The 17,025-nt window shown below is 44.9% G+C and overlaps 1 protein-coding gene across 6 annotated transcripts in view; it reads left to right on the plus strand.

The window, feature by feature from the left end:
* Positions 1–17,025, plus strand: part of STK33 (serine/threonine kinase 33) — a 151,360-nt gene that overhangs the window by 124,995 nt on the left and 9,340 nt on the right. For 2 of the 6 annotated variants that reach the window (XM_021062266.1, XM_021062267.1), the window contains 2 exons: positions 3,658–3,855; positions 4,651–5,590. In XM_021062266.1, the coding sequence (XP_020917925.1) occupies positions 3,658–3,855; positions 4,651–4,893 (441 nt within the window). In that variant the 3' untranslated portion in view covers positions 4,894–5,590. Of the gene's footprint in view, positions 1–3,657; positions 3,856–4,650; positions 5,591–5,620; positions 6,163–17,025 lie in introns of those variants that run through there. The other 4 variants (XM_021062261.1, XM_021062262.1, XM_021062264.1 and 1 more) reach the window with 3 other exon arrangements.

The raw sequence follows: 17,025 nt of genomic DNA on the forward strand, positions 1-17,025 counted from the left end.
AACAAGTGGAAACTTATTAAGCAAAAGGTTGCTTTTCTACTTGTGACAGCCCATTTTCAGCATATTGCTGCTGCCTTCTTGCCACTTGCTGCTTCCTAGTTGATTGGTTCAGGAGCTGACCATCCCCGGAGTACAGCCAGTAAAGGGAGTTCAGAGGTTAGTGTTCTGATGGTGGGGTGTCTCCACAAGCTCCAGTTTCTGCCCTCACAATTCCACCCACTCTTGTTTGTTTATTTGGTTCATGTGTTGAGTCTAGAAGGCTCTTGACACAGCCTGGGCCACTTGTTCATTGGCCAGTCCAAGTATTTGATGTAATTCCTCATCCAGCTTAGCAAAAGCAAGAGCTGGGTGGTCTGGTCAGTTGTCGACTGGACTTTAGACAAGAGGGAAGGCCTTGGCTCGATTCCACCGTGTGTGCCCTGCTGGTGTCTCAAGTGAATATAGAAACCAAATAGTCACATTTTCCTAAATAGTAGTTGGTTGGTTGGTTGGTTGGTTTGGAGGGGCTGGTGCTCCTGTTGCAGCTTGTTGGCTTGCCTCCACCATATCTTTGAAAGAAGAAATAGAGTCATTTCTTTGCATACAAAGGCATATTCTACTTTAAGCAGGTAGCACATCAGTTACCAGGCTCTTGGGTGTGCATATATGTGAACCAAGCATTTGAAAGATTGCTAGAAATGGGGCTTCGAGGTAATACAGGAAATCCTTGCTTTGCACAGCAGCTGCAGGTTGAAGCTGCAAAGTGACTGTTCCATGCCCTTTTTAAGTTTTTTGATAAACATTAAAAACTCTCCGTTGTTCATAAGTGTACGTATATAGGGAATGAAACAAAAGTAGATTTTTTAGTGCACTGTAATTTAAAACATTAGAAACACTGGGAATTAAAATGTCTTATTTTTTGGTTTAAAACTTATCAAGATTAGTTTAAACAGTGCTAGCCTAGTTGTCCTAGAGAGGGGAGCATCTTGTTTATGCCTTGACGAATTGTCATAATGTTTTATAAGTGTGGATCAACTTTCAACATTGCCTCCTTTCTTTCAACATCGTGAAATATCTCTGAAAGTTCTTCAAATGTCAAGTTTTTTTGCGGGCATCGTTTTCCCTGGCGCATCTTCATCCTCCCGCATTCATGTTGATAAGTTTGCCTTCGCTGAGTTCCTTTTCTTGCCCATTCTCTCACAGTGGCAGCGTCAACACTCACGTGGTCAACCGTTTCTCCTCTTAACTCATTTGTCGTTGACTCCGACTGTACTTCCAGTAGTATCACTTGTAATCTGATTGTACTTCCAGTAGTATCACTTGTAATTTCTTTGTTGCACGTTCATCTTTGCTGGCAAATTCCCTGGGAGACAAGGAGGCAGCACAACTGCACGCCTTGCTGTCTGTAGGAACTGAATAGCCGATGCACGGTGTCCAATGACCAACAGACTGTGAAAGAAGTGACGTGATTGCTCACTGATCAGGATGCAAATCTGTAATTTACGTGGTGAGTGAGGCTTGAAGAGCCAGCAGTGAAGTTTGAACTTTATGCAATTATAGTTGTGCCATAGTGACTGAAATTTGAACTGTGTTGCCGAGGCACTGATCGTATTTAACGAAGTCCTGATGACTGAGATTCATGCATATCAGGACTGTGCAGAGCAAAGACTGCCTAAATAAACTGGCCATTGCATGGTGCTATAATTGCATGTAATTTCTGTAGTAATTACAGTTTTGCAGGATATGCTGATTGTGCAGTGGGCTCAATCTTTATAACACTTTTTGGAGGTGCCTTATAGAATGTAAATGTTTACTCTGCTATTGACATGAGAAAGGCTCAATTATGCTGGTAGCAAATGGCCCCCAAATCTCGGAGGTTTTGGTGTTTTCTGTTGCCCGTTGCCTGTGGGGAGGGGAGCGAGCTCTGTTTTACGCCATCCTCTCAGGCTGAGGGAGGCTCCATCTCTGTGCTTCTGTGGGAGCTTGTAAACTGCATGCTGCCTCTTAAAACTTCCACCCAGAAGTGCTGTGTACCATTTCAAGTCACATTTCACTGATCAAAGCAAGTCATATGGTCGTGAATCAGAAGAGGTAGAGAAGCAAAATTCTACCTTGCGCCTGGAAGAAAGGAGTGTTGGGTGAGCCACACGAGTGACACTGATCCAAAGCACTAGCTTTTGGGGAGTTCAGCAGGGAAGGGCACCCAAGGAAATGGGGTTACAGACATAGGTGTGTCGGACCGTCTCTGTCTGCTAGTGAGAGAATCAGGTTGCGGCGAAGTTGTGTGTGTGAGCCCTGCAGGAGCCCGGACACCGCTTAGGGTTCAAGGTCAGGATGAAGCCAGGACGGTGCGCTAATGGCTAGAGGAATCGTCGGGACCAGGCAGGGTGGTCGACAGAGCCCTGGAGGTCAGAACTTGCTCAGACGAGAGCGCTGAGCCTACCGTTTAAACAGTAGCAGGTCCGGTTTGGTCTCTGAGCCTTCGGCTGTGCTTCATTTAAATCGACATCATGTTGGGAGTTCTGGGATACCTGACAGAGGTGGCTCTCAGCTTGAGCCTTGAAGGAAACATAGGCTATGGGCTGGCAGAAGGCATGGTAAGGGCACTTGGGAGCAAGTGGTAGAACCTGCTTACGTGCAACCGTGAGTAGGATGCGGTGAAAGGGGTTGGAATATAAACCCTCAAAGGGGATGAGATGGCAGAACCAGAGGGATTTAATAGCATAGCGACCCTCATTTAGTTGTCCCTGTTTCGTACGCGACGCCTATCTATCCTTTAACCACGGATGCGTTAAACCCTACAAATCCTCCAGAGTGTACCAGAGGGCTGCCCTCTGGCATAGTATTCTGTGTCACGGATGCTTCGTCTACCCATGTGTGGAGTTAGGTTAGAACTGCTCCGTAGCTGTGCCCCGTCGTATTCTGGATATCATCCAGGCGTCTCGTCCAAGCTTTCTCTACTAGTCTGACTTACGAACAAATATGCTTGCGGTGTGTCTGGTTAAACAGGAACGATTGGAGACCGCACTCATGCATTCCCTGGCATGAAAGGGAACGCTGCATTGGAGAAAAGTACAGTTAATGTAAAATGGTCAACTCTGGTACATGTATATTTAAATCTGGGGTAAAGAAGCACATGGAATCCCTTCTAATCAAATGGCCACATCATCTCTCAGTCTTCCAGTCAGCTAAGAGCTTGCCAGTCAGACGTCTGTGTTCTTGGACACAGAACTTGACCGACCAGTTGAACTGCGGTTTTACCTGGACGTTTTGGTGCCATATAGGCTTCCCCTGGGTGTTGGGCCCACTGGACGTTGGACAGCTTTCTTGCATTCTTTCTGCCTCCCTCGTAATTTTCTGAGAGCAGCACTGGAAGGGGGTCTTGGAGTCCAGGGAGCTGCCTTGTCTGGCCTTTTTTCACACAAGCAGGCTGCACTGTTCTTTCACACCCGAAGAGACCCCATCCCTGAGTCTCGGGGTTTTGCGGCCGTGTTAGGAGAGGGCCCGAGCCCTGGTTGTAGGGAAGGTCTCAAAAGGGCATTCGAAGGTTGGCTCTTCTTCAGCGTTACGTTTTCCACGGGACGCACTGTCTTTGGGGGAATACGTTACTGGAAGACGTGGGAGTCTTTTCCATTTTCAAACTTGCTTGTAACACCAAAAATTCTCCGTTAATGCTAGGGCAATGCACCTTCTTCAGCGAGACCAGCCAATGTGTTAGAGATGATGAAAGAATGGAAGAATAACCCAGGAAGCGACGAAGAAAGCACGACGGACCAAGAAAGCAACTGGGCCCATCAAGAAAAGGGGAGAGAGGACCCGCCCAGTGGAAACGCGCTCGCCGTCAGCCGCTCTTCCGACGAAGAGGAGGGCAAGCAGGTATGGAGGGACACGGCTGGTTCCGTTCCCCCAGCCGACATCCCTTTGGGAGCCTGGTCTTGCACCTCTCGTGTTTGCTGTTGGTTCGCGTGGTTTGTAACAGGCCGGCTTGGTAAGGAAAGTGACGTTCTTTCCTCCTTTGAAAGATCATGCTTTAGCACCAGGTCCTAGTGCTCATTTTAGGATCTGTGATTATCGAGGGTGGGGTCTGCAAGCGCCTCCCGTGAAGAAGCAGATAGTAAATAGCTTAGGCTTTGTGGCCACCTGGTCTCGGTCGCAGCTTTTCACCCCTGATGTTCCAGCATGGAAACAGGCATAGACAAGAAGCGAGTGCGTGTGGCCGCATTCCAACAGAACTTTGTTTACAAAACTGCTGGTGTGCCAGATTTGGCCCATGGTCACAAGGAAAGATTTTGTATTTTACCAAGCTGCGTAATTTGGAGTGGGTTTGTGTACTACCTAGAAAAAGACTTCCTGCAATATCCAGTTACTTGTTTCCAATTTTCTGACAACTAAAATTCTCTGTAAGGGCTTATCATTTCACCTCATTAGATCTGAATGTGGTTTTATTGGTTTGGTGAGTAAAATGTAGTAGCAGGTTTGGTTAATTCTGGATCACGTGCCACTAACTCCATATCCTGGCGGTTTACCCAAACCCTTTTCCTTGTGTCTCCACATTTGGGGGAAGTTTTTCTGTAGGTCTGGTCTTTGTCTTGTCTTGACGTCTAATCAGCATATTTTAGCTCTTCATTAATGACGGGACCTCCCGCCCGTGGGGGCTGGAATTCACCCCAGGGCAGCCCACACTGCGCAGGAGGAGTCGCTGCATTCCACCCCCTGAGGCCGAGCCAGAGCCGGCAAAGTGCAGAGAAGGACCGAGAGCCGATCCCAGCCGCACCAGGGAAGCTGCAGGTGGCGGGCCCACCCCTGCCAGGCGGAGTCCTGTCGGAACCTGCAGAAGGAGCCCCCCCCAGCGATCTGGTTGCTTTTGATTTACTCACGGGGAACTTATTCATCTACTTGAGAGCAAACGTCTAGATAGTAAGCTTAACATTTGATTATTCAGATGTTTTGAACGAACCGTATTTTTACCGTAGTAGAAAGTAAGCTTATTGAACGCCTTTCATCCTCTCTAGTCTGTTACCAGCTCCTGCGGTGCTTAGCAGCCGTGTATATTGTATATTCTTGTTAAAATAATATCCCCAAAACCCACGCTTGCGTTTCCTCATTGAACATAGTTTGAAAAATTTCCTCTTAGCTGACTCGGCGTTTTCCGCACGCATGCACACGCTCACACGCGCACACACATGTACGCACATGCAGCTGCTGTATGTTCACGTGTATACAATAAGACACATACATACACATCCAAGCGAACGTCTTTTGGAGTCTTGGATTATGTCTGTGCTTGTCACTGCATCTGACCTAAAACCTCCTTGCGAGCCACACGTCTGGTTGTCTTCCGTCTCCTTTGCCGTTGCTCTGTGCCGTGTCGCCCCCTCACCCCCTGCAAGTTACAGAGTGGTGGGACTTGCCCTGTGCTCCTCTCAGCTGCGTCCACCTGGCCAACAGAGGAACTGGTATCTGAGCGGCGTGGGGATGCTGGAACTGTGCCCAGCGGACTGGAAGCTAAGAATACGGGTTTCTGCTCATCAGCAGGAAGACCTCCCTGCCATCAGCGCACCTGCAGTGGCCGCAGCACGGGCCGGACCGGGCATAGCAAAGCCCGTACAGCCCCTGGAGGCCTCGGGCCGCCTCTGGAAAGCCGGCTGCTTGTCGCAGATGCGCTAAAGGGTTTCTGCAGGGGGAGCCGGAGTCCCTCCTGAAGAGCCCTCCCTGCCTCGGTCTGCCTCTGAGGTCCCGGGAGGAACACTTTCCCGCATTTGGGCATTTTTCTGAAAAGTGCCACCCCTTACGAGAAGGACTTCTCATGCAGGTTACGTTTTTTTCCACAGATTTTTATGAATGAGTATGTTACTTTGTTATTATATTGAAGTCGAGTTTCTAGTAAGAAATTCTTTTTTTTCAAATCTTCGTTAATGGTAAATAGGGGTGATACCTGAAAATAGAGTTGGCTAGTTAGTCTTGAGTCCACACAGGATTCATACGGTCACTGATACTCTTAAGAGTGAAACTTAAATTTTATTAAAAATCATTTTATGCATATTGAAATATTTCCCATGGGAAAAATTTGTTTGTTCAAATTAGATTATGTGGACAATTTGACATGAAAAATAATTTACACCTACTGAATGAAAGAGATATATATGATTCTTATTCCATTAAAATATGTGAACTTTGGCTTTACTTTAAATGGAAATCTGGGACTTTCTGTTGTGGCTCAGCGCGTGAAGATCCCGACCAGTATCCATGAGGACGCAGGTTCGATCCCCAGCATCGCTGAGTGGGTTAAGGATCTGGCGTTGCCGTGGGCTGTGGTGTAGGTCGCCGACGCAGCTGGATCCTGCATGGCTGTGGCTGCGGCGCAGGCTGAGTCAACCCCTAGCCTGGGAACCTCCGTGTGCCGCAGGCGAGGCCCTAAAAAGAAAGAAAAATAAATAAATGAATGGAAATCTGCCAGCAGTTCCTGCTTCCCGTTGTATGATGGGTCTCTCCTCCCTCAGGAGAGCGTCATAAATCCACTTAGAGCTCCCGATTCTGTGTTTCTCCCAAGCCAGGTAATCACCCTTTCTAGATGCGTGGGGAGTGCTTGGAAAACTCTTGGAGAAAGTGAGGCTTTGTTAAGAACCAAACGCTGGATCTAAGTACCTGCTTTCTTTCCGAGTAACTGCGCCTTCCTTCCGAATGTGCCCCGGGAATCGTGGAGAAAGACAGGCCGCTTCTCCTCATTGTTCACGCTTGGACTGAGGTGTCACACACCACACTCTTGCAAACTTGGTTTCAGGTCGTTGGCATTTGCCGGCGTCCCTGTTCCCTCTGTCTGTTCATTTCCAACCTTTCGTCTACTTGAGGCAATCATATTTTTTGTAGACAGAAATGTTCTCTCTTGCAGATCATGGGTTCTGCAGGCTGAGAGCCTCTAGAGGGTGTCCTGTGTTCACGCAACCCCCTAATTCCCCGCCGGGGCTTCTTCCTCCACCCAGTCAGGCGCCCCCGACTCTGACCCCCGCGACAGCACTTCACTCCTCTTCAAGTGAGACGCTCGGCCGACCGTTGCTTATGGCAGGAGCGCCTCGTGACATTGGGTGCGTAGTGCCTTCCGTACAATATATGGTGCGATACTTGCAGTATTGGTTAACTTCAGAAAACAACTGCAGAGAGATGAGTGTCTGTAGAGGAAACACACCCGCCTCCTCCTAGAGGGAGGGACTGCAACTCTGGATGTGGCAGAAGTATGTTTGTATTGGCGAATTCTTGCTTCACAAAGGAGAGGCTGCTTAGCTGTTAAATTATTATTGCTATTATTATTTTTGTCTTTTTGCCTTTTTCTAGGGCCACACCTGCGGCATATGGAGGTTCCCAGGCCAGGGTCAAATCGGAGCTGTAGCCACCAGCCTACGCCAGAGCCACAGCAACGCGGGATCCGAGCCGCGTCTGCAACCTACACCACAGCTCACGGCAACACCGGATCCCCAACCCACAGAGCAAGGGCAGGGACCGAACCCGCACCCTCATGGTTCCTCGTCGGATTGGTTAACCACTGCGCCACGGCGGGAACTCCAGGATCATTTTTCTTGACCGAAACATAGTCTTTATGGAATCATGGGAGATGGCACATGTGGCAGATGCTTTATCTGGTTTAGAAAGTAGGAAATCAGGGTGCCTCAAACTCTGAAAATTATTTCGATCAATGAACTGTGTTCATGTAGCGGTTCGTCAAAGACGAAGAATGTTTAGACTTAAGTAAGATTAAAACTAAACAGTCGAACTGTGGTATATTGACCTGTTGCTTTGAGAGAAAGTCAAGTTTTCTTGGTATTTTAGTTCAACAAGGTGAAAATTGTCTTTTCTTGACAAGGTGAATCTTAGTTCCCCGAAGCCCTGTGAATCAGGTGCAGGTCACGTTTTAGACTCCAGCACCGAAGCGTTGTCAGCTGGCACGGGGGCCCGAGCTCTCCGTTTAAAATACCACCCTGGGAGTTCCCGTCGTGGCGCAGTGGTTAACCAATCCGACTAGGAACCATGAGGGTGCGGGTTCGGTCCCTGCCCTTGCTCAGTGGGTTCACGATCCGGCGTTGCCATGAGCTGTGGTGTAGGTTGCAGACGCGGCTCGGATCCCGCGTTGCTGTGGCTGTGGTGTAGGCCGGTGGCTACAGCTCCGATTTGACCCCTAGGCTGGGAACCTCCACATACCGTGGGTGTGGCTCTGAAAAGACCCCCCCAACACACACACACACACACACACACACACGCACACACGCACGCACGCACGCACACACACACGCACACAAACCCCTGGGTGCTAAGGTTCTAAGCTTCCCTGCTGGCCGCACTTCACACGGGATGGCCCAGCTTGTCAGCTTGTTGCCGGGGTCGTTCAGCATCTCCGTGACTCCTGGGAGAGGACGCTTTGGAGCTCGAGCATGGTTTCACTGGACTTCTTCTTAGGAGAAGATGCTCATTGTGCCCTGTGTCCTTTCACTGTAAAAAATGACTGTGGTGAGCACCAGTGTGCATGGAGTTTTGTGAGTCCTCCTAGCGAATCGTGGAACCGGGGAGCCTCCCAGACGCAGCAGCATAGCTGAGCAATAGCTGGCGAACGCAGGAACGTGACCTCTTGTGCTCTGATCTCGGGCTGCTTGCAGTGCCCGATGCTCGTGTGGATTCGCAGGCTTCGAAAAACAGCAAGGCTCTCGTCCCTGCTTCTCTTCCCAGGAGAACCCGCTGTGCGAGGCTTAGGTTTCAGCTGAGGGATGTGTTGGGGACGCCTTTCAAGTCATTTCCCTGCTCTTCCACCCTGGCTGCTTCTCGGCCCTCCTCAGGGCCCATAGCTGGTAGTGTGTGCCGTGCAGTTTTTCCTGTGGAGAATCAACTCCCGGCTGGGTTATAACAGACATTGCTTTCCTTTCAAAGGTATTAACTGGGGTCCATTCGTCTCTTATCTCGCCTTCATGCTGTAACTGGCACATGTATCACACCTACGTAATTATAAGCTCTGCAAAATGATGGCTTCATTTTTACTGCGTCTCTTTCCAAGAAATTAAAAGGGAAAATTGTTAAAGTCACCCAGATAGTCACCATTTCCGATGCTCTTCTTTCCTTTTTAAAATCTAAATTTCCACCTAGTGTCACTTCCCTTCAGCCTGATGAACTTTCTTTGCCTTTCTTGGATGTCTGCTAGCAGTGAATTCTCTCAGTTCTCTTTTATCTAAAAATGTCTTTATTTTGTCTTAATTTTTGAAGGACGTTTTCTCGGTTTACGGAGTTCTGATTTGACAGGTTATTTTGGTCCACATTTTGAAGATGCTATTCTGCTGCCTTCTGGCATATCCAGATTCTCTGATAAGACATCATTGGTAATTTGAAATGTTCTTTTCCTATATGTAATGTGTTGCTTTTCTCTGACTGTTTTCAAGAGTCTTTCTTTATCTTTGGTTTTCAGCATTTTGATGCTATCGTTAGGCATGTTCTTCACATTTATCTTGATTAAAATTTGCTAAACTTCTCGAATTTGTATTTCTGCATTTTTCCAAGTTTGGGAAGTTTTGTGAATTTTTCCTCATTTTTTTTTTCCGAGGCTCTTAATTACTCACATGTTAGACCATTTGATATTGCTCTATAAGTACCCAAAGCTGTCTTTATCTTTTTTTCAATTTGTTCTTTAGATCAGATGCGTCCTGTTGATCTTGCTTCAGGTTTACTCCTCTCTCTGTTGTCTCTTTTCCTGCTAAACCTCTCCGGTGAATAGTTAATCTCAGACATTACATTTTACTCTAAAACCTCCGTCTGGTTCTTTGTAGACATTTGGATTGAAGTATACACACGTCGTGAGTGGAGTTGATTTCTGAATTTCTTCACTTAGTGTGAGAGTCTCAAGTTCCTTCCATGTTGCTGCAAATGGCCTTATTTTGTCTCCTTCAGTTTCTACGGCACAGCAACGTGACCCGCCCCCATACACACCCATTTTCTTCATTTTCATTTCCATTTTTTCTCACCCTGTTCTGTACAGCAGGACCCCATCACCCCTCCATTCTAAATGGAACAGTCTGCATCTACCAGCCCCAAACTCCTGTCAGTTCCCTCTCCTCCCCTCCCTCCCAGCAAACACAAGTCTGCCCCCCATGACCTGATCTGTTTCCGTTCTGAGAGACCATTTGTGTCACATCTGAGACTCAGCGTATAAGTGATATCATATGGTGTTTGTCTTTCTCTTTCTAAATTTCTTCACTTAGTAGGAGAGTCTCGAGTTCCATCCATGTTGCTGCAAGTGGCCTTATTTTGTCCTTTTTATGGCAGAGTAGTATTCCACTGTGTATATGTACCACGTCTTCTTAATCCAGTCATCTGTCAATGGCCGTTTATATCGTTTCCATGTCTTGGATACTGTGAATACTGTGGATGCTGCGATGAACACACGGGTGCATGTATCTTTTTCAATGCAAGTTTTGTATGGGCAGATACCCAGGAGTGGGGTTGCTGGGTTGTATGGTAGTTCTATATTTAGTTTTCTGAGGTACCTCCATACTGTTTTTCCAGTTTACATTCTGACCAACAGAAAAGGAGGGTTCCCTTTTCTCCACACCCTCTCCAGCATTTGTTGATTGTTGACTTGTTAGTGATGGCCATTCTGACTGGAGTGAGGTGGGACCTCATTGTAGTTTTGATGTACATTTCTCTAATGATTAGTGACATTGAGCATTTTTTCACGTGCCTGTTGACCATCTGAATGTCCTCAAAGAAATGTCTGTTTAGGTCTTCTACCCGTCTTTTGATTGGGTAGTTTGCCGTTTTTCTTGTTGACGTGCATGAGCTATTTGTATATTTTGGAGGCTAAACCTTTGTTGGTTAAAAACCATTTGCAAAGATTTTCTTCCATTATGTGGGTTATCTTTTTGGGTTGTTTTAGCATAGTTTCATTTGCTGTGCAGAAGCTTTTGAGTTTAATTAGATCACACTGGTTTATTTGTGTCTTGATTGTCATTATTCTAGGAGGCAGATCAAGGAAGATGTTGCTGTGATTTATTTCAAAGAGCGTTCTGCCTATGTTTTCCTCTAGGAGGTTTATAGTATCTGGCCTTAAGTTTAGGTCTTTAATCCATTTTGAGTTTATTTTTGTGTTTGGTGCTGGAAAGCGTTTTAATTTCATTACTTTACATGCAGTTGTCCAGTTTTATTGAAGAGACTATCTTTTCTCCACTGTATGTTCTTGCCTCCTTTGTCATAGAGGAGTTGACCATTGGTGCTTGGGTTTATTTCTGGGCTTGCTATCCTCTTCCATTGATCTATATTTCTAGTTTTGTGCCAGTACCATACTTTTTGATGATTGTAGCTTTGTAGTATAGTCTGAAGTCAAGGAGCCTGATTCCTCCAGTTCCATTTTTTTCTTTTTCATATTGCTTTGGCTATTTGAGGTCTTTTCTGTTTCCATACAAATTTTAAAATATTTGTTCTAGTTCTGTAAAGAATGTCATTGGTAATTTGATAGGGATTGCATTGACTCTGTAGATTGCCTTGGGTAGTACAAGCATTTTGACCATATTGATGCTTCCAATCCAAGAGCATGGTATATTTTTCCACCTATTTGTGTCATCTTTGATTTCTTTCGTCAGTGTCTTACCGTTTTTGGAGTACAGGTCTTCTGTCTTCTTAGGTAGGTTTATTCCTAGATATTTTATTCTTTTTGATGTGATGATAAATGGGATGGTTTCCCTAATTTCTCCTTCTGATTTTTCATGGTTAGTGTATAGAAATGCAATAGATTTCTGTGATTGATTTTGTAGCCTCTAACTTTACCAAATTAATCGATGAGCTCTAACAGTTTTCTGGTAGTGTCTTTAGGATTTTCTAGGTAAAGTGTCATGTCATCTGCAAACAGGGATAGTTTTATTTCTTCCTTTACAATTTGCATCCCTTTTATTTCTTTTTCTTCTCTGATTGCCATGGCTAGGACTTCCAAAACTATATAGAGTAACATTGGTGAAAGTGGACACCCTTGTCTTGTTCCTGATCTTAGTAGAAACGCTTTTAGTTTTTCGCCATTGAGAATGATGTAAGCTGTGGATTTGTCTGTCATAAACAACTTTTATTATACTGAGGTAGTTCCCCTCTATGCCCACTCTCTGGAGAGTTTTCATCATGAATGGCTGTTGAATTTTGTCAGAAGCTTTTTCTGCATCTATTGAGGTGATCATATGGTTTTATTTTTCAGTTTGTTAATGTGGTGTATCACACTGATAGATTTGCAGATATTGAAGAATCCTAGCATCCCTGGGATAAATCCTACTTGATCATGGTGTAAGATCTTTTTCATATATATTCGAACGTGGTTTGAATATATGTTGAGTATTTTTGCATCTATGTTCATCAGTGATGTTGGCCTGTCGTTTCTTTTTCTGTGGTATCTTTATGATGGTGGCTGCATAGAATGAGCTTGGGAGTGTTCCTTCCTCTGCGATTTTTGGAAAAGTTTCAGAAGAAGAGGTGTTAACTCTTCTCTGAATGTTTGATAGAATTCACCTGTGAAGCCATCGGGCCCTGGGCTTTTGTTTTTTGGAAGTTTTTAAATTGCATTTTCAATTTCAGCCCTTGTGAGTGGTGTGTTCATATTTTCTATTGCTCCTTGGTTCAGTCTTAGTAGGTTGTACCTTCGTGAAAATCTATCCATTTCTTCTGGGTTGTCCATTTTACTGGCATACGGTTACTCATAGTAGTCTTGTCACTATCCTTTGTATTTCTGCATTGTCAGTTGTAATGTCTTTTTCATTTCTAATTTCATTGATTTGAACCATCTCCCATTTTTTTCTGGATGAGTCTGGCTAAAGGTTTATCAATTTTGTTGATCTTTTCCAAGAACCAACTTCTGGTTTCATTGATCCTATCAATTGTTTTCTTTGTCTCCATGTTATTAATTTCTGCTCTAATCTTTATGATCTCTTTCCTTCTGCTAATTTTGGCCTTTGTCTGGTCTTCCTTCTCTAGATGTTTAAGGTGTAAGGTTAGGTTGTTTATATGAGTTTTTTCTTCTTTCCTGAGATAAGATTGTATTGCTATAAACTTCCCTCTCAGAACTGCTTTTGCCGTGTTCCATATGTTTTGGGTTGTTGTATCTTCATTGTCATTTGTCTCTAAGTATCTTTTAATTTCCTCTTTGATTTCTTCAATGATCCATTTGTTGCTGAGTAGCATACTGTTTAGCTTTCAGGTGTGTGTGTGTTTTGGTGTTTTTTTTTTTTTTCTTGTAGTTGATTTCTAGTCTCATAGCACTATGGTCAGAGAAAATGCTTGAAATAATTTCAATTTTTAAAAATTTACCAAGGCTTGATCTGTGGTCCAGGAAATGATCTATCCTGGAGAATGTTCCCTGTGTACTTGAGAAGAAAGTATATCCTGCTGCTTTGGGCTGAAAAGTTTTATAGATATCCGTTAAGTCTGTTTGGTCTAGTGTATCATTTAAGACCTGTGTTTTCTTGTTGATTTTCTGTCTGGATGATCTGTCCATTGCTGTAAGTGGGGTGCTGAAGCCCCCCGCTATTATTATGTTCCTGTCAGTTTCTCCTTTTATGGCTGTTAGTAGTTGCCTCATGTATTGTGTTGCTCCTATGTTGGGTGTATATATAATTGCAATTGTTATAGCTTTGTCTTGGATTTATCCTTTAATTATTATGTAATGTCTTTCTTTGTCTCTCGTGACCTTCTTTATTTTAAAATCTATTTTGTATGATATGAATATTGTTATTCCTGACTTTCTGTAATTTCCATTTGCATATAATATTTTCTTTCATCCCCTCACTTTAAGCCTGTCTGTGTCCTTAGAGCTGAGGTGGGTCTCTTGTGAGCAGCACGTATATGGCTCTTGTTTTTGTAGCCAGTAAGCCAGTCTGTGTCTTTTAATTGGAGCATTTAATCCATTTACCTTCAGCGTAATTACGGATAAGTATGTATTTCTTGTCATTTTCTTAACCATCTGTATGTGTGCAGAGTTGTTTCTGCTTGCTGGTGTCTTAAGTTGAGGTGCATTTTCAATTTTCTGCATTTGTCCTCTCCTCTTCTCATACCTGCTAGTTTTGATATCATATTTGTCAACGGGCGATTTACTGCTTTTATATTATCTTTGCTTTTAGCCGTGAATTTTTTTCATTTGCAGTATTATTGTTTCTAACTGTGGCTTTTCCTTCTCTGCTTAGAGAATCTCCTTTAGTAGTTGATGTAGAGCTGGTTGGGAGGTGCTGAATTCTCTTAGCTTCTGCTTGTCTGTAAAGCTTTTGATCTCTCCATCAAATCTGAATGAGAGCTTTCCTGGGTAGAGTGTTCTTGGTTCTAGGTTCCTCCTCTTCATTACCTCAAATATATCTTGCCATTCCCATCTGGCTTATAGAGTTTCTGCTAAAAAATCAGCTGTTATCCTCATGGGGGTTCCCTTATATGTGATTTGTTGCTTTCCCCTTGTGGCTTTTAATGTTTTTTCTTTGTAATTAGTTTTTGTCATTTTGATTAGCATGTGGATTGCTGTTTCTCCTTGGGCTTATTTTGGATTGAATTCTCTGTGCTTCTTCGACTTGAGTGAGGGTTTCCTTTCCCGTATTAAGGAAATTTTTAGCTATAATCTCTTCAACTATTTTCTCTGGCCCTTTCTCTCTCTTCTTCTCTGGAACCCCTGTGATGCGAACATTGGTACGTTTAATGTTGTCCCGGAGGTCTCTTAGACTCTGCTCAGTTTTTGGTTTTGTTTTTCTGTAGCAGTGATTTCTACCTCTCTGTCTCCCACCTCACTTATTTGTTCCTCTGCTCCACTAACCTGCTATTGGTTCCTTCTGGGTTACTTTTCATTTCAGCTGTCGCGCTATTCACCTTGCTCTCTAAATCCTCTAGCTCCTTGTTAAACATCTCTTCGGAGCTCTCCATCTGCGTCTCCATTCTTTTTCCAAGACCATGGATCATCTTTGCTGTCATCACTCTGAACTCTTTTTCAGGTAGACTGCCGGTCTCCTCATCACTCAGTGGTTTTTCTGTGTTTTCGTTGTGTTCCTTTGTCTGAAAGCTGCTTCTTTGTTGTCTGTGTGTTTTCGTCGTGTTCCTTTGTCTGAAAGCTGCTTCTTTGTTGTCTCGTAATGTCTGCCTTTCTGTTTATTGTCCCCTTGACAGTACGAATGTAGATACAGTAGCAGGTGCCCAGTCCCGGAGTTCTCGGGGGTGGTAGTGGTTCACGTGCACCCAGAGCACGTGTTGGGCGCAGCAGTATCACACTCCTTCTCCTGGATCTGGGTGGCTGCTAGGGGTGGGGTCTCTGAGGCAGGCGGCAGTGATTCACAGTTCGCAGGATGGCTTCTGTATCACACAGGGGTAGCTGTGTCTCCTGCTACCCCACCTGCTACTAGATAGATTTAAGGGCTATTTCCTGTACTTGCAGTGTCAGCAGTTTCTCCTGCCGCCCCTCCCTTTGCTGCGAGGCTCTAGGGACTGCTCTCTGAAGCTGTAGGGGCAAGTGCTACCATCCTACCATCACTCCCCTTACTTGGCCACTCTAGAGATCTCTCTCTGAAGCCCCAAGGGTCGGGGGGCGGGGGCGAGGTTTCTCCCAAACTGTTGCTAACAGACTCCCTGTATCTGCAGAACATGTACTTCTGGCGGTCCCTCCCCCACCCCCACCTGGCTGCTGGTTGGAGTGCTGTCTGTAGCCTCTTTGGTTGGAATGTGAATGAATGGGCCTCCCATGGCTTCCTTGATGTAGAATGAGTGCCACTGACGGGAGCCTTCGCAGGGGGCCTCTGGCAGGAGCCCTGTAGCTTGTTCTTTCGCCAGCCAGTCAGCCTGCAGCTGGAGCATGGAGTGAGCCTAGGTGGCCCTCTCTTGGCTCTTTTTGGCACAGATTGGGCACCACTAGTGGGAGCCCCTGCAGGAGCCTGTGGCTTTTCTTGGTGAAGCTCTTTACAGTTCCCATGGGGGAAGGGGCACTGGTGGTCCTCTCTCGGCTCTTTTGGAACCTGCGCTGCCAGCACAAGCCCTGCGGAGCCATTGGGTGGAGCCACAGAGCTTGGTTTTGCAGATGACATGGTTGTGTACATAGAAAGTCACAAGAAGTCTTCAGAAAGTGATCGTAAAGTGCAAGATGCAAGATCTGTATAAAAAAATCAGTTGTTATTTTTATATGCTATCGAGGAACATCAGAAAACAAAATTTTTAACCATTTAAAATATTACAAAACATAAAATACTTAGCAATAGATTGAAAGAAATATATGCAAAATATTTATACCAACCCCCAGAACATGTTGCTGAGTGAAAGTGAAGAAGACTGAAGTATGAGAAGAGCTATACCATGTTCATGGATTAGAAGATTTGATACTGTTAAGATGTCAGTTCTCTCCAAATTGATTTGTAGTTTTAAAGCAATCCCAAGTGAAATCTAGGGCTTTTGCCTATCTGATGGAAATGGACAAATTGATTCTAAAATGTAATTGGGAATACACAAGACCTAGAATAGCCAAAATAACCTGAAAAGAACAAAGTTAGAAAAACTTATGTGACCTGATTTCAACGTTTACTATACAGCTACAGTAATCAGTACTGTGTGAAGAGACCAATGGGTCGATGAGTCTAAAAATACATCTACACTTATGCGGTCACTTGATTTTTTACAGCTATTTCAGAGCCATTTAATGGGGGAAAGGATAGTTTTTTCAGTAAATGGTGCTGGAGTTATAGGATATCTGTATGGAAAAAAAATAATAACTTTGACCCCCTAGCTTACACTATATGTACAAAGATCAGTTTAAAAGCTAATCTGTGGAGTTCCCGCTGTGGCTCAGTGGTTAACGAATCCGACGAGGAACCGTGAGGTTGTGGGTTCGACCCCTGCCCTTGCTCAGCGGGTTACGGACCCACCGTTGCCATGAGCTGTGGTGTAGGTTGCAGACGCGCGCAGATCCCGCTTTGCTGTGGCTGTGGTGGAGGCCGGTGGCTACAGCTCCAATTCGACCCCTAGCCTGGGAACCTCCATATGCCACGGGAGCGGCCCTAGAAATGGCGCAAAGACAAAAAAATAAAAAATAAA

The sequence above is a fragment of the Sus scrofa genome, chromosome 9, assembly GCF_000003025.6.
Source record: "Sus scrofa isolate TJ Tabasco breed Duroc chromosome 9, Sscrofa11.1, whole genome shotgun sequence".
Taxonomy (NCBI): domain Eukaryota; kingdom Metazoa; phylum Chordata; class Mammalia; order Artiodactyla; family Suidae; genus Sus; species Sus scrofa.